This window comes from Sebastes fasciatus, chromosome 10, assembly GCF_043250625.1.
Source record: "Sebastes fasciatus isolate fSebFas1 chromosome 10, fSebFas1.pri, whole genome shotgun sequence".
In the NCBI taxonomy this organism is placed as follows: Eukaryota; Metazoa; Chordata; class Actinopteri; order Perciformes; family Sebastidae; genus Sebastes; species Sebastes fasciatus.
The window spans coordinates 35428246-35443245 of NC_133804.1; the positions used below are offsets into that span (position 1 = coordinate 35428246).

At 46.4% G+C, this 15000-nt stretch overlaps 2 protein-coding genes across 5 annotated transcripts in view; one reads left to right on the top strand and one right to left on the bottom strand.

Moving 5' to 3' along the window:
- LOC141775844 (protocadherin-1-like) overlaps positions 1-15000 on the bottom strand; it is a 261087-nt gene that overhangs the window by 101112 nt on the left and 144975 nt on the right. The gene's annotated exons all lie outside the window — the stretch shown is intronic.
- Positions 7869-9493, top strand: LOC141775842 (uncharacterized). Its single transcript, XM_074649583.1, has 2 exons — positions 7869-7999; positions 8764-9493. Exons 1-2 carry the CDS (start codon positions 7878-7880, stop codon positions 9476-9478), a joined length of 837 nt encoding a protein of 278 aa, XP_074505684.1. The 5' UTR covers positions 7869-7877; the 3' UTR covers positions 9479-9493.

Below are 15000 nucleotides of genomic sequence, written 5' to 3' on the forward strand. Positions count from 1 at the left end.
ATCCTTTTTCCCTCACTGGTAACAACCCAGATACCTGAACTCCCTCCGTACGGCGGTGACTCACTCACAACCCGGAGGGCGCCATCGACCGTTTACCAGCAGTCGTTTTGTTTTGTCTCACCAAAGATATTCCCTTTACAAAAGATAGACAACAGAGAGAATCAGCACATCGTCTCACGCTGGGAGAAGCTCAAACCAGAGATGTTTTTGTCACTTTTGCTTTCTGAATGACTCAAGCAATTAATTGAATGTCAAAAATTTAATTTTCTGCTAATTGACTCATCGTTTCAGCGTGCAGCCTTTCATCGGTGCACGTTATCAGAGAACAAGAAGGATTCTGATCTGAACCTGGTGAGTCTGGAGCACCACGGCGGTCTGGCCTGGTTCACCTGCCTCCTCCTCCTCCTCCTCATCCTCTTCACCCCCTCCCATGTTAATGAAAGACATGTGGTGGAGCTATAATGCTATTGTCTGTCAAATCTGCTTAGGGATCGGGGGGGATCGGCAGGGATATGGCTGTTGTTGTGTGGGTGGACGGGCAGATCATCTGCCACGGATGACGGTTTAATCCAATCACAGCGAGCGGATCACAGGAAGCCGATTCAGCGTGCAGTCGCCGGCCGGCCTCCACCGAACCAACCTGGATGTGTCTGAGCGTCTGTCAGAGATCTCTGCTGCTGCAAATCCAACAGGACGCCTCATCAGCGGCGCTCATTGTGCCTATTTATGGACGACTGTGATGATGACAGACCGGCTCAAAAGCATTTCACACTTTAGCAAACGTCCATTAAAGGACAATTACAGCATTCCACTTTCCATTTAGTACATCTCCCCTCGCTTTCATGCTATTTTCTGACAGTCCCCACATACTCGCAGCGTGATTAAAGATATTTTTATATCAGTTTAGCCAAACGCCCCTCAGGCTCGCTCGGTCCAATTCAGCTGCAGAGAAAAACAACTGAATGTTTCTAATTCAGTTAGTAAAGAGAACCCGTCAGCGTGGAGGAGAAGGAATCAGGCTGCAAAGCAAAGGGAAGCTCTTTGTCTCTGAATGTCTTGTTCCTCTCGTATGGAAACACATCAAATATCTGATAATGTGATGAAACCCAGAATAAATCAGCGAGGCGACGGAAGAAAAAGCAGAGACGGAAATGTTTCATTTCACAGGTAATGGTTTGTGTACACTTCCAAAACATGAACAATGCCGGCGTTTTCTCCTATTAACCACAAATAGTCGCATTTTCCAAATCACTCCATCAGTTTTTAGATTTCCTCCCTTACAGGCAGCGACTGGTTCATTTCGGAGGAAACCAGGAGCTCATTTCACCCAATTTTACAACACCAGATCATTTCCTCTCGCTGGTTTCGACACGTATCACCGATCAAAACAAACGCCGCACTTGTGACTCGCAAATTTATCTGCAATTTGCAAATGACAATCATTTGTGAAACGTGACGATGCCACCGAATAGCTTCTGTGAAAGAGGCGCGGCCTGCAGCGAAACGTCTCTCAGACTGATGATGCGTCTCAGAGAACATCGTGTCCGCTGTCGTTGTCACGTGATAATGCAGTTAGAAGTGCAGATTTCAGAACAGTTTAGCTGCAAATGTTATAATACAGCAAAATTGAATTAAAAAAAAGGCTCAGTAATCTCCTCAAACAGCTGCTCACTGGAGTCTTCAGCAAACGTTACCAAACAGCTGCTCACTGGAGTCTTCAGCAAACGTTACCAAACAGCTGCTCACTGGAGTCTTCAGCAAACGTTACCAAACAGCTGCTCACTGGAGTCTTCAGCAAACGTTACCAAACAGGAGGAGATAGTGACTTTGTTGGGGACTATTTTCAGTGGTGGATTAATCCACATGTGGTGTTCTAGCAGTGAGTATCTCTAATGAGACGGACTCAAAAGTGTCGGCTTTAAATTACCTGTTTCTTTCTGTCTCTTTGTAGTTGCGCTGTATATCTCTCTGAATATTGTACATGATAATGTGGCGACTGACTTCCGGTTGAAGACGATGATGTAGAAACGCACCATGTCTCGCTCCCGTCCTCCCGTCCTCCTTACTTTTCTAAACCTTTCTAACTTTTTAACACCCCGTAACTTCTTTAAAACTTGAGAAGTGAACGATGTAGTAACTTCGAACGACTGACAACAGAAATATGGCAACAAGACTACAGAATAAGAAAGAGCAAACCAACAAATCCCCCGACCCCTCACCCCCTCACCCCCTCACCCCCTCACCCCCTCACCCGTGGGGGAAGCTAACATTAGCAATGAACTCAACATGGCAGCCATAGCCAGCCTCCTAGAAGAACACAAGAAGTCCCTCTCTTCCCACTTTAACACATCCATCTGGATACTCGAAGCAAAGCTCGACCGTAAGGTCCGCTTTCAGACCACGGTCGAGAGATTACATTTCAGGTATCATGTCCATCAGACTGTTAAACTCTGGACGTCTCCGTGTGAATGAATGAAACAAGTGAATCAGCAGAAAAAGCCAAAGAGAAGCAGCTGAATGTTCGCTGGCAGAAATACATGAACACACACATACAGTACAGTACTGTACGCCGGAGTCAAGGCCGTCTGGGCTGCTCTGAAGTGAAAGAAGAAATCAATACAACACAGAAACAGGAGGAGGAGGAGGAGGAGGAGGAGGAGGAAGAAGAGGAGGAGGAGGAGGAGGAGGAGGAGGAGGAGGAGGACTAGGAGGACGAGGAGGAGGAAGAGGAGGAGGAGGAGGAGGAGGACGAGGAGGAGGAGGAGGAGGAGGAGGAAGAGGAGGAGGGAGGACGAGGAGGAGGAGGAGGAGGAGGAGGAGGAGGAGGAGGAGGAGGAGGAGGAAGAGGAGGAGGAGGAGGAGGAGGGAGGAGGAGGAGGAGGAGGAGAAGAGGAGGAGGAGGAGGAGGAGGAGGGAGGACGAGGAGGAGGAGGAGGAGGAGGAGGAGGAGGAGGAGGAGGAGGAAGAAGAGGAGGAGGAGGGAGGACGAGGAGGAGGAGGAGGAGGAGGAGGAGGAGGAGGAGGAGGAAGAGGAGGAGGAGGAGGAGGAGGAGGAGGAGGAGGAGGAAGAGGAGGAGGAGGAGGAGGAGGAGGAGGAGGAGGAGGAGGAGGAGGAGGAGGAGGAGGAGGAGGAGGAGGAAGAAGAGGAGGAGGAGGGAGGACGAGGAGGAGGAGGAGGAGGAGGAGGAAGAAGAGGAGGAGGAGGGAGGACGAGGAGGAGGAGGAGGAGGAGGAGGAGGAGGAGGAGGAGGAGGAGGAAGAAGAGGAGGAGGAGGGAGGACGAGGAGGAGGAGGAGGAGGAGGAGGAGGAGGAAGAAGAGGAGGAGGAGGGAGGACGAGGAGGAGGAAGAGGAGGAGGAGGAGGAGAGGAGGAGGAGGAGGAGGAGGGAGGACGAGGAGGAGGAGGAGAGGAGGAGGAGGAGGAGGAGGAGGAGGAGGAAGAAGAGGAGGAGGAGGGAGGAGGAGGAGGAGGAGGAGGAGGATAGGAGAACGAGGAGGAGGAAGAGGAGGAGGAGGAGGAAGAGGAGGAGGAGGAAGAATCAATCAAACAGCAGAAAATAAGTGATATAAAATGAATACAGAGTGATGTAAACACAGCCGGGTGTATTTCGAGTGGTTGTGATGTTGTCATGGTTACAGGGCTGGTTTACCTGGACAGGTAACCAGGCTGTCACAGCGTGGACGTATTATGAGACACTGTGTCCCCGGGACAGACATGCTGAAGACCCCCCACCCACCTGTCCGTCACAGGAGTCAGACCGACAGAAAACAGCTGTTTAGCTTCTTTTTGTTGTTGTGTTGTGTCTCTTTGTAACTGATTTGTGTCTCTTAGTAGTCGTTTTGTGGATGCATCTTTGTCGTCGTTTTGTGGATGCATCTTTGTCGTCGTTTTGTGCCTCATTGTGGTCATTTTTTGTCTCTTTGTCTTCGTCCTGTGTCTATTTGTAGTTCTGCTGTGTCTTTGCAGTCATTTTGTGTCACCTTGTGGTTGTTTTGTGTTTCTTTGTAGCTGCTTTGTGTCTTTTTGTAGTTGGGTTGTGCCTCTTTGTGGTCATTTTGTGTCTCTTTGTAGCAGCCCTGTGTGTCTCGTTGTGGTTGTGTTGTGTCTATTTGTAGTCATTTTGAGCAGCTTTGTGGTCATGTAGTGTCTCTTTGTGTCTCTTTGTAGTCATTGTGCATGTTTGTAGTTGTCTTGGTGTCTTTGTAGTTATGTTGAGTCTCTCTGAGTGACATTTAGTCGTTGAAAGCCAGGAGGACCTTCAGTAATCCATCTATGTGTCGCAGGCCTATAGACAACAGACAACCATGTACAAGTCTCCAATTAATACAGTAGTCTGCATTTAAATTATTAAGTCACAGCATCCTGTAAATTCTGCTTTTATGGACCCGACCGTGTGAGCGTGCACGGTGCTTTATCTCTGCTCGTTCTCTCTCCGGCATCGACGTCACCTCTCCTGCTATCACTCTTCTGAGGAAGTCCGTTCCCACCGGGATAAAAAACCCAGTGTATTTATGCATAGTCGTAAAATTATGAGACGCTAAATCCAAATCATGACGGGAGATAATAAGTCAGAATTCTGCCGGTTCTTCAAGTGTCCATTTGTACCAGTTCACACCAACAAACCGCCTCCAGCAGGCTGAAGGAAGGTCGAAGGTCGGACCTTTACTGGACTAAAGGAGCTCAAAGAGTGTGATGCTTTTCACTTCTTTCTTTTCTTGGAGGAAATGCTCGTCCATTCAGAGACGGACATAAATTAAAACCACAATATGTCTAAATTGCCTTTTTTGTTTCAGCTTCTTTTCTCGTCTTCCTTCTCTCCGTGCAGCCGGCTGTAAGCTGCTTGTAGCACAAATCACATTTTAATTAGCTCGATCCCGGCTAACGACCTCCTTTACCTGACAGAATCCGTCTAATCCCTCCGTCCTCCGTCTTCTCCTCCCTTCCTTCAAACCTCTTTCCTCCTCCTCCTCCTCCCCCTCCTCTCCTCTTCGTCCTCTCCTGACCTCCTCCCTTCATTCTTCTGTGTCAAACGCAGATTTTTCTCATCACGTTTCAACTTTAAATTCACATATTTTCCTCCCTGCAGCTGTGATGTTTTACATTCTGCATAAATCCATACTTTTTTTTTATCATTTTTCACACTCCACATATTTCATATCTTTTGTGTGTTTTCATATCGAACGCCGTTTTCCTTCCATTTGCTCGGCTGCTGGTTTTTGTCACATTCTAATAAAGCCGCTGTGCATTTTTCCATTTCAGTTTTTCCATCCATATATTTCTACACAACGAATCAAAACTGCCACGACTTTCACACTCTCATCTGTTTTATTGTTATTCATGTTCTGCACTCGTTTGCTTTTTCTCGTTATACCGTTTTGCTGCCGTTATGTATGCGGCTGGAATGTTTGGGGGTGAAAAACTTTCAGAGATTTGGTGGAAAATGATGCAGAGAATATTTCAGCAGCAGAAACAGGTTTCATTTGAAATGTCTAAAGTTTAACAGAACCCAACAACTCTTTAAGCAACAACTCTGACGGCTTCTGAGATCACAACATCTACTGTGTGTCCCTCCTAGTTACTCTGACCTCCACCTTCCTTTGGACACGTGAATCTACAGGATGTTTAATCTGAGTGACATATAGCCTAGTTCAGGCTGGTCTCAAACACCGTTTGAAGTTATACCTATGAAAATTAATGCACTGTAATTTGTATATAACCCACAAAATCATATGTAATCCATGTATTTGTGAACCAGGAAGTATAAAGAGTGAGAAACGCCGTGTAGGGAGGAGGTCGGGGTGGACGGGAGGGTCAAAAAACACGACACCAGGAGACCGGCGTTCGGCTCCGTGTGAAACCAGAATCAATTTTAATCCAAACTTCGATGTTTTCCTGAACCTAACTAAGTAGTTCTGTTGCCTAAACCTAAACAAGTAGTTTCCTGTGAGCACGGTGAGGTTTATTTTGAAAAGACTGTGTGCGTGTAACGAGCACGTGTTGCTGGACATTCGTAGGAAAATCACAAAAAATGATGACTACCTTTTTGTAAGATATCAAACGAACCGTTGTAGAGAATTTGTTTCCTATTTGAACCCAAGACTGCATGTTTTTTTTATGGTCACCACCGCTATGCTCATGTTTTTTATAATTTTTTTAGTTATTAGCAACCGGAGCGCCGCGTATTTACATCATGCTACAAACGGCGGCAGCTTAACGAGGCGCTGAGCGTCTCTACGGCTCTGAACGCTGCACGTTTGGTGGTTTTTTTCTGGTCGCTGAGTTCATAAATGTTCAACTTTGGGTAAAACACTCCGCTCGTCACTGTCAGTGGACGACAACAACAACGGAGGAGAAATGACTCCAGATAGACCGGCAGGTCCGTCCTCTCTCTCTACGTGCTCCAGTCTTCCCTTCATCCACAGGAAGTATGCCACCTTGTGCCCATATTTTTACTTCCGTATCATCGCAACCAGACGCGACCAAAGAGTATCAGCGGTAAAAAAACGCTGCTCCTCGTTGCCCTTCTGTGTTCTGCATTTAACGATAAACTAATTATTGAATTTGTTTTAAAACTGTCATCTTAAAAAGCAGCACCATACCTAATGACAACCTAATGACAACCTAATAACAACCTAACAATAACGCTTACTTATACGGCACTAAAATCAGGATCAAAGCAGTCATTTGCAAAACTGAAAAGATAATAATAAAGCATATTGCAGTGGAAATTCCTTCACCGTGACAGCCTCAGCTGATTCCATCAATGAAGATATTCAGGGCATCATTTTAGACACTAAATTCAGCCGTTTGGTATCTTTGGAAACTTTTAGATCTCCAGTCAAATTAAAAATAAAGTCTGTAAAGATGGAGACACACTGGGGGGGTCTGGCAGTGTTGTTGAGGACCCGAAAGAAACACAAAACTTCTGTTGTGTTGATGCTGACATGAAGGGGAGGTCCCTGCTCCTCCTCCTCCTCCTCCTCTTCCTCCTCCTCCTCCTCTTCCTCCTCCTCCTCCTCCTCCTCCTCCTCCTCCTCCTCTTCCTCCTCCTCCTCCTCCTCTTCCTCCTCCTCCTCCTCCTCCTCCTCCTCCTCCTCCTCCTCCTCCTCCTCCTCCTCTTCCTCCTCCTCCTCCTCCTCCTCCTCCTGCTGTGTTGGAGGCCGGATGAGGGGAAACCTTATTAACTTAGGAAGGATCGTTACGTTAATACCTGGCAAATAAGTGGATTAGCAGGGGGTCACTACGGATTAGCCATCGGTTTTTGTTCGTCTGACGTCCCCCCTCCTCCAAAACCCCGTAATCTCGTCTAAATCCTGCAAAGCAAGGCTCGGGGCCAAGTGGAGCCCAGACGTCGTCCCGCTGTCCACTTCCTGGACGGAGTCGGGCGGGGGTGGTTTGTTACTGATCTTTATTCTCCTCCGTTTACCTTCATCGCTCCTCTTCACTTTGACCTCCCTCCCCCCCCCCCCTCCCCGCCGCCGTCCCTCCGCTCTTTGTCTGCTCTCGCCTCCCTCCCTCGCCTCACAATACAAAAGCAGCATCAAAGCCCTCCGTTGCCGTGACAACAGCTCTGACTGAACCCCATCCAGACCTCCTTCTATTGAGACCGGCTTCCCTAATTGGCTGGATCGGCCGGCTGGACTCTGAGGACAAGGTGGACCCCCCCTCCGCCCCGCCACCCCCCTGCCGCCCCCCCGCCGGGCGCACAGAGAGGTTACCTGGCGGATGAATATGAATAAGGTGCTCGGTATCTCTACGCTTTCATCGCCGCTCGGCTTCGGGGTCGCGGGTCGAGCGAGGACGATGCGAGGACGGGTAATTGGCAGGCTGGAGGTGGAAGGATGTGCCACGGCTTCATCCTCGGCGCAGGAAATTGATGGCGAACCCCAGCGAGAGGCGGGCGAGGAGGTTCAGGTCACAGCGTGGTGGTCAAACGCCGCCTCAGATAGATGAAGGCCGCTATGACATCACAGAGAGGACCGGAACAGAGAGAACCTGGTACAGAACGTTCAGAGGCTGCTTAATGATATGAAAATGTTATGCAATCATCTGCATCTCTGAGCAACAGGTGCATTATGGGTAGTCAAAAATCACCCTTTAAATAGGAACACTTTCAGTTTTATGTATATATACTATATATATATATATATTTATATATATATATATATACGGTAGATTTTACGTCACGGTCGTGTTTAGTTGTTTATATTTCACATATTTCTGTTTCTTCTTCTGTAGTTTTGTCTCTCTTTATACTTGCTGGTTTATGATTATGTGAATTACACATTACTTGATTTAGTTGGATATATATTAATTACCTTTTGTAGGTATATCTTCTAACGGTGGAAGAGACCAGCCTGTGTCTGTTGGACCCGTCCACCTCCCCTCCATCCCGCCCTGAACGGACTCTCATGCTATTAATACTACGTCACCGCTCCGACCGTCTATTAACGCCGCGGGTGGGTTTACATCGGAGTAAGTTGAAAGCCCGGTTGGTGACATACTGTTACTAAAGGGCGCCTCCGTGCGTCGGTTTCCGATGCCGAGGGGCGCTGACCAAACGGCGGTATTTAACGAGTTGGGAGAGAACGGGTTGATCATATCTCCAGATTCCTGCTACTACACGGCGTACATCGTTTCAGTACATTGCATTACAAGATTCATATGAAATGATTTGTATTATTTAATATTCTATTATTTCTATTCTATTGCCTGCATGCAATACAAATCTGGATGTCATCTAACTTCCTAAAACTCAACAGCAACAAAACCGAGCTCATGGTTGTGGCACCCAAGGCCCTGCTCCGGAAGGTTGGAGATCTACACCTGGACGTTGACGGCTGTTCTTTCTCCCCATCCTCGGAAGTCCGCAACCTGGGTGTCATCCTGGACCCAACACTATCATTCCAATCTCACATCAGGTCCATCACCAAATCCGCCTTCTTCCACCTCAAAAACATCTCACGTCTCGGCAATCACTCTCTGACTCTGTGGCAGAAACCCTCATCCACGCTTTCGTCACCTCCCGTTTGGACTACTGCAATGGAGTTCTGTCCGGGGTTCCCAGCAAAGCCCTGGACAGGCTCCAGTATGTGCAAAACTCGGCTGCCAGGGTTCTCACCCGCACCAAGCCCTGGCAGCACATCACCCCCACCCTCATCCACCTCCACTGGCTCCCGGTCAAGTCCCGCATCACCTACAAAATCCTCCTCCTCACCTACAAATCCCTCAACGCCCTGGCTCCTCAGTACCTATCTGACCTCCTCCACCCTTACACACAGCCCCGGAACCTTAGATCCTCAGGCACGGGTCAGCTCTCCATCCCTCACACAAGACTGCGAACTTTACCATAGAGCTCCGCAACGCACCATCTCTGGACACCTTCAAAAGACTACTCAAGACCTACCTCTTCACCAAGGCCTATGGCCTCTAGCTACTGCTATGTTCCATTGTTGTGTTTATTTACGTCTTTGTTAAGCGTCCTTGGGTTTCTTGAAAGGCGCTATATAAATCCATCCATCCATCCATCTTCAACCGCTTATCCGGGATCGGGTCGCGGGGGCAACAGCTCCAGCAGGGGACCCCAAACTTCCCTTTCCCGGGCCACATTAACCAGCTCTGACTGGGGGATCCCGAGGCGTTCCCAGGCCAGTGTGGAGATATAATCTCTCCACCTAGTCCTGGGTCTTCCCCGTGGTCTCCTCCCAGCTGGTCGTGCCTGGAACACCTCCCAAGGGAGGCGCCCAGGAGGCATCCGTGCTAGATGCCCGAACCACCTCAACTGGCTCCTTTCGACGCAAAGGAGCAAGGACTCTACTCCGAGTCCCTCACGGATGACTGAGCTTCTTACCCTATCTCTAAGGGAGACGCCAGCCACCCTCCTGAGGAAACCCATTTCGGCCGCTTGCACCCGCGACCTCGTTCTTTCGGTCATGACCCAACCCTCATGACCATAGGTGAGAGTAGGAACGAAGATTGAACGGTAGATCGAGAGCTTTGCCTTCCGGCTCAGCTCTCTTTTCGTCACAACGGTGCGGTAAAGCGAATGCAATACCGCCCCTGCTGCTCCGATTCTCCGACCAATCTCACGTTCCATCGTCCCCTCACTCGCGAACAAGACCCCGAGATACTTAAACTCCTTCACTTGGGGTAAGGACTCATTCCCTACCCGGAGTAGGCAAACCACCGGTTTCCTGCTGAGAACCATGGCCTCAGATTTATATAAATCCAAGTTATTATTATTATTAGTACCTGCAGGAATCCAGAGCTTGACAAAGCTTGTAGTAAAAGGTCGATAAAGTTGTGTGTTTTACTTTTAAAACGGCTGATTTGGACGTCCAGATTCTTGCAAACGTCAAACAGGAAAAAATGAAATTTGTTTCAAAGCGTCAGTGGCCATGAAGCTCTTTATACTCTTAACTAATAAACGCTCCATCTTCAACATCACATAAGAGCATAGTTTTAATAACCTCTTCAGCGTTCAATACAAAGCAATGTCTGAACCCACACAACTTTATATTAATACTATATTTTAAATTCTAGTGGAGATCCAGATGTTTCCAACGATCAGAAATAGAATATTTCTATTTGATGAAATAGTCTTTGGTGTGAATATTTAATTAACATCTTATAGCATCAATGAAGGAACAAGATCATACACAATATAAATATTAGAAAGTGTCGGACATTGAGGTTTTAATGTTGAGACGACGTGACTTGATAAAGGGATGTTTTCTCGGTGCAGTTTGGAGCGTCTCAGACGTTTCAGACGTCTGCTGCTGTTTGTGCTGCAGCTGTTTTTGTTTTGAAGAAAAGCAGCGTATGACTATAATTTACAGTAGGACGGCACAATTACGGCTGCACGACGGTGGCGGTTTCACAGCGGTGAGAATAAGTGAAGTTGGTGTTTATCTCATGTAAATGTGCTAAACGGGGAGGATTCTGCTGCTGCTGCTGTCAGCTCTCCGACTCACAGAGAAGACATGTGAAGGTTTAGATTCAGGAGGTTCACTAACACAGAAATACTCTGATCGATGAGTCCATGAGTCCATGAGTAATACTACCACGATGGAATACTACTGAAAATACTGCTGTTAAAGCCCCTAGTTCAACTTCAAGGCTGCTGCACCTCCTCGCAGCTTCCCGCTATTCTTCACTGAAGGATTCATTCAACCGTTTTCTATACCTTCTGATTCTCTAACCTGGTTACAAACATCTGGCCCACATCTGTACTGAGGCTTACCTCTAAGGAGTTCAGTCTTTAATGCACTCAATCAATGAGTAAAAGAAAAAGTGCTGCAATGGAATAATACTGAAAATACTGACGTAAAAACCCTGATTTCAGCTTCAATGCTGATGTTGATGTTGAATACATCCAATGAACTTATCTGGGACTGTTCATAGTTTAGAGACATTCATTCATTAAGTAATTAACAAATATCTCTGATGTTTCCAGCCAGAATGGACGTAATGCAAAGAGACTGCAGTTATCAGATGAGTGTAGTCGTGAACAGGAATTAGAACAAAGACTACCGGTGCTTTCGCCCAAAGTATACGTCTGGGGTTGCGTCAAAGGACTCATTTAAGACCTTTAATAATATCTCAGTAACGGGTGTATGCAGCGACGAGCCGTCACGCCTCCATCACGGAAATAATAATAAAAGTGATAATTCAATATTTGATTTATCTAACGCTGACTATCCAAACAACTCTTTAACGTTACTGTTTGACATGTTGACTCTCTCTTCTTCAATCACAAGCTGTGTTATTAGGCGGTGAACCGTGTGCAAAGCACCGCGCCAATGACGGTTGTCAAATGGTGCATCGACGATTTACAAACGTGACAGGAGAGATCTACGCCGTGTCCTGAGCATTTAGAAACCTACTGCAACACGGAAACAACCTTCAAAGAGTCAACAGATATCTCAAGATAGTTATCTGAAGTGTATTAGGCTATACATAAAGACATCGGCGGACGTGAGGCGGTCGGCAAAAGGGCATAGGGCCGCAAAATAATGCCGGTTCTATTGGGATAAATATGCAAATAGTTGTGTTTCTCTGTGTAATGGAGACTTCATGTCTGTTTGTTTGGCTACAAATGTGAAGATAGGAAACTTTTGGACAATGTTGTTTGGTGTAAAAAAAAAATTAATGAATTGTTGAAACTTTTAAATTCAATCTTACTTTTTCTTTTGATTTCTTGGTCTTCTTGGACACATTTACAGATTTCCAGATAACCCATGTTGTGACTTACTGTACTGAATGTATACACATGTTTATATATATATTTATACCGCAGAGGGAACAGTACTGGAGGAGAGTAAAAGTACTCTCTAGTAACTACTAACTTCCTGTCTGCAGCGCGGCCGCAGCAGTTAGCTGCTAACTCTGCTAATTCGGAGCGACCGGCAGCGTTCATCAATCAGCGGCGTGCTGAGCGACAGGTCAGGAAATGCTCGACCACGCTCACCGGTTCCATCGCTAATGAGAAACAATATCGGTTTAGGAGAGCGGGTCCACTCTGTGATTTGCCGCTAAGCTGCTCATTAATTACTGAGAGCATTAATCTGCGGGGCTTAATAGGCGATCAAGAGGCTGTAACGTGAAGCAGCGGCATGTGACTGGCACACACCTTAAGCTTCTGTTAATCTATTAGCAGAGCAGCGCCCGCCAACGCCAATGCCAACGCCTCCGCACGCCATGTAACGGAGTACATTTACTGTAGTACTTCATACACAGATAAAGGAGCAGGGAGAGTCTCTTAAGGGCTCATACGACACTTATTTATTCAGTATTGTACTTGTACTTAAAGGGGAATATTGTACTAAACTCCATTTATCCGACAGCTGGAGTTAGAAGTTCACTGATTAGATTTATCATTTTAAAATATGAGACATTGTTATAGATTTAACTGCATAACCGTATACTTGAATTCAGCATAAAGGAGAAGCAATAAATCAAGTGTGTAAACGTATTTAACACAAAGCCTTTCATGCCCTGTTTTCTCTTTTATATTTCTCTGTGGTTTACCTTCAGCGTGTTTCACTTTCTGTCTTTTATTCCTTTCTTCTCGTGGACCCAGCGGGGCGTTCATTCTGCATCGTAAACTACTTTTTAACTTTCTTCTGAAAACTGGTGTAGAGAGGGTTTTATTGTCTCATGTGTGTGTGTGTGTGTGTGCGTGCAGGTGTGTGTGTGTGTGTGTGTGTGTGTGTGTGTGTGTGTAGGTGTGTGCATCAGGTATCTGATGACTAACCCCCGACACCCCTAACTGTCTCCTTGTTTCCATGGCGACCCACCCCCCACTGAGGGTCGCAGCAGGACATCAGAAAAACAAAGCTGGACTCACCAGGGAGCCGTGTGTGTGTGTTTGTGTGTGTGTGTGTGTGTGTGTGTGTGTGTGTGTGTGTGTGTGCGTGCGTGCGTGTGTGTGTGTGTGTGTGTGTGTGTTTGTGTGTGTGTATGTGTGTGTGTGTGTATGTGTGTGTGTGTGTGTGTGTGTGTGTGTGTGTGTGTGTGTGTGTGTGTGTGTGTGTGTGTGTGTTTGTGTGTGTGTATGTGTGTGTGTGTGTGTGTATGTGTGTGTGTGTGTGTGTGTGTGTGTGTGTGTGTGCGTGCGTGCGTGCGTGCGTGTGTGTTTACCTGATGTAAACTCTCCCCCATTAACACTCTGACATCACCTCGCCACTCACACACAAACAAACGCAACTCCAGCCGGCCTCCGTTCATTAGTTCCCATGATGCAACACTAACCTAGCAACCAGACCTGTGGCTAACTCCCCTGCTGTTTGTGCGCTCTCATTGGACGGGTTCCCGGAGGGTCGCGGCCTCGCGCCGCACCCCCACCCCCCCGCCGACCCGCCATCTGTCCTGGAGACGCCGCCTCGCCGCCGGGCCGAGCCCACCGGGAACAGCTGCCGGCGCCGGCGGAGGCGGCTAACCGGAGCCAGGACCCGGCGGGAGGCGGCTTTGGACGAGCCGCTTTTAGCTCGCTCGACGCTGAAGCGGGCAGCGGCATCCTGTTCGGAGCGGGCCGTCAGACCGCGACTTTGATCTCTGAGATAATCTCGACCTTTTCACAACTCTGATGTCAAAGATGATTATTTATTTATGATGGACTGATGAAGTTAAGAAGATCTGAACTCTGATTCTCCACAAAACAACAAACACACATCAAGAAACTTCTAAACTATGGTGGAAATACAGTTAATATTATTAAACGGACATCAAGTTATGCATTCATTATGCAGATATAAATGTGTAAAAACACAGGAATCAAACCTGCAGCCTTCTTTTTCTGAGGTCAGAGGTCAAACCACCGAGACAAACTGAGCTTTAAAAAAGCCGAAAACAAAAAAAGTGAACACTGAAATGCTCTGTTATATAATTAAACATGTTTAATTATTAAATGAAACTCATCCAAGATAGGAGCATCTCTTGTCTCTCTATTGTCTCAGGTGTCTTCTGAGGTGTTTACTATCATTTATTTTATTTTTATTATTTTTATTAATTTCATTTATTTATTATTATTATTATTATTATTTTCAAATGTTTTAATTTTAATTTACTATATTTTATTTTATTTTATTTTTTTATATTTTTGTACGTTATTTTATTATATTATTTCATTTTAAAAAATGTTCGTCTCCATTTTTTTATGTACAGTTATTATTATATGTACATATTATTGTATTTGTTATGGTTTAGGAAACAATAAGAAGCCAGCCGTGTTTGGTGAAGGTTGTACCACGACTGGTGCAGGAGAAAGTGCTGCAGAGCGTCGACGGATTCACCTGTTGAACTCCTCCAACCTTCAATTTCATCTTTATATGCTTTTATTGTTGTCCTCTGATTAAAAGACTATGATGTGTCATCTAAAAACTGTTTTAATTAGTCATTTACCTCCTCCTAGCACGTGGTATCTTAACCTTAACCTGGATTATAATGAAAGGTCAGTTATTCACATGAACTCTTTGACCTATTTCCTGATGCAGAATATA

Bases quoted from the DNA above. Each gene is read 5' to 3' on its own strand.
- LOC141775842 (XM_074649583.1), top strand. From the start codon at position 7,878: ATGGCGAACCCCAGCGAGAGGCGGGCGAGGAGGTTCAGGTCACAGCGT. The intron at 8,000-8,763 runs GTACAGAACGTT...AAAACTCAACAG, and splicing joins ACCGGAACAGAGAGAACCTG to CAACAAAACCGAGCTCATGG.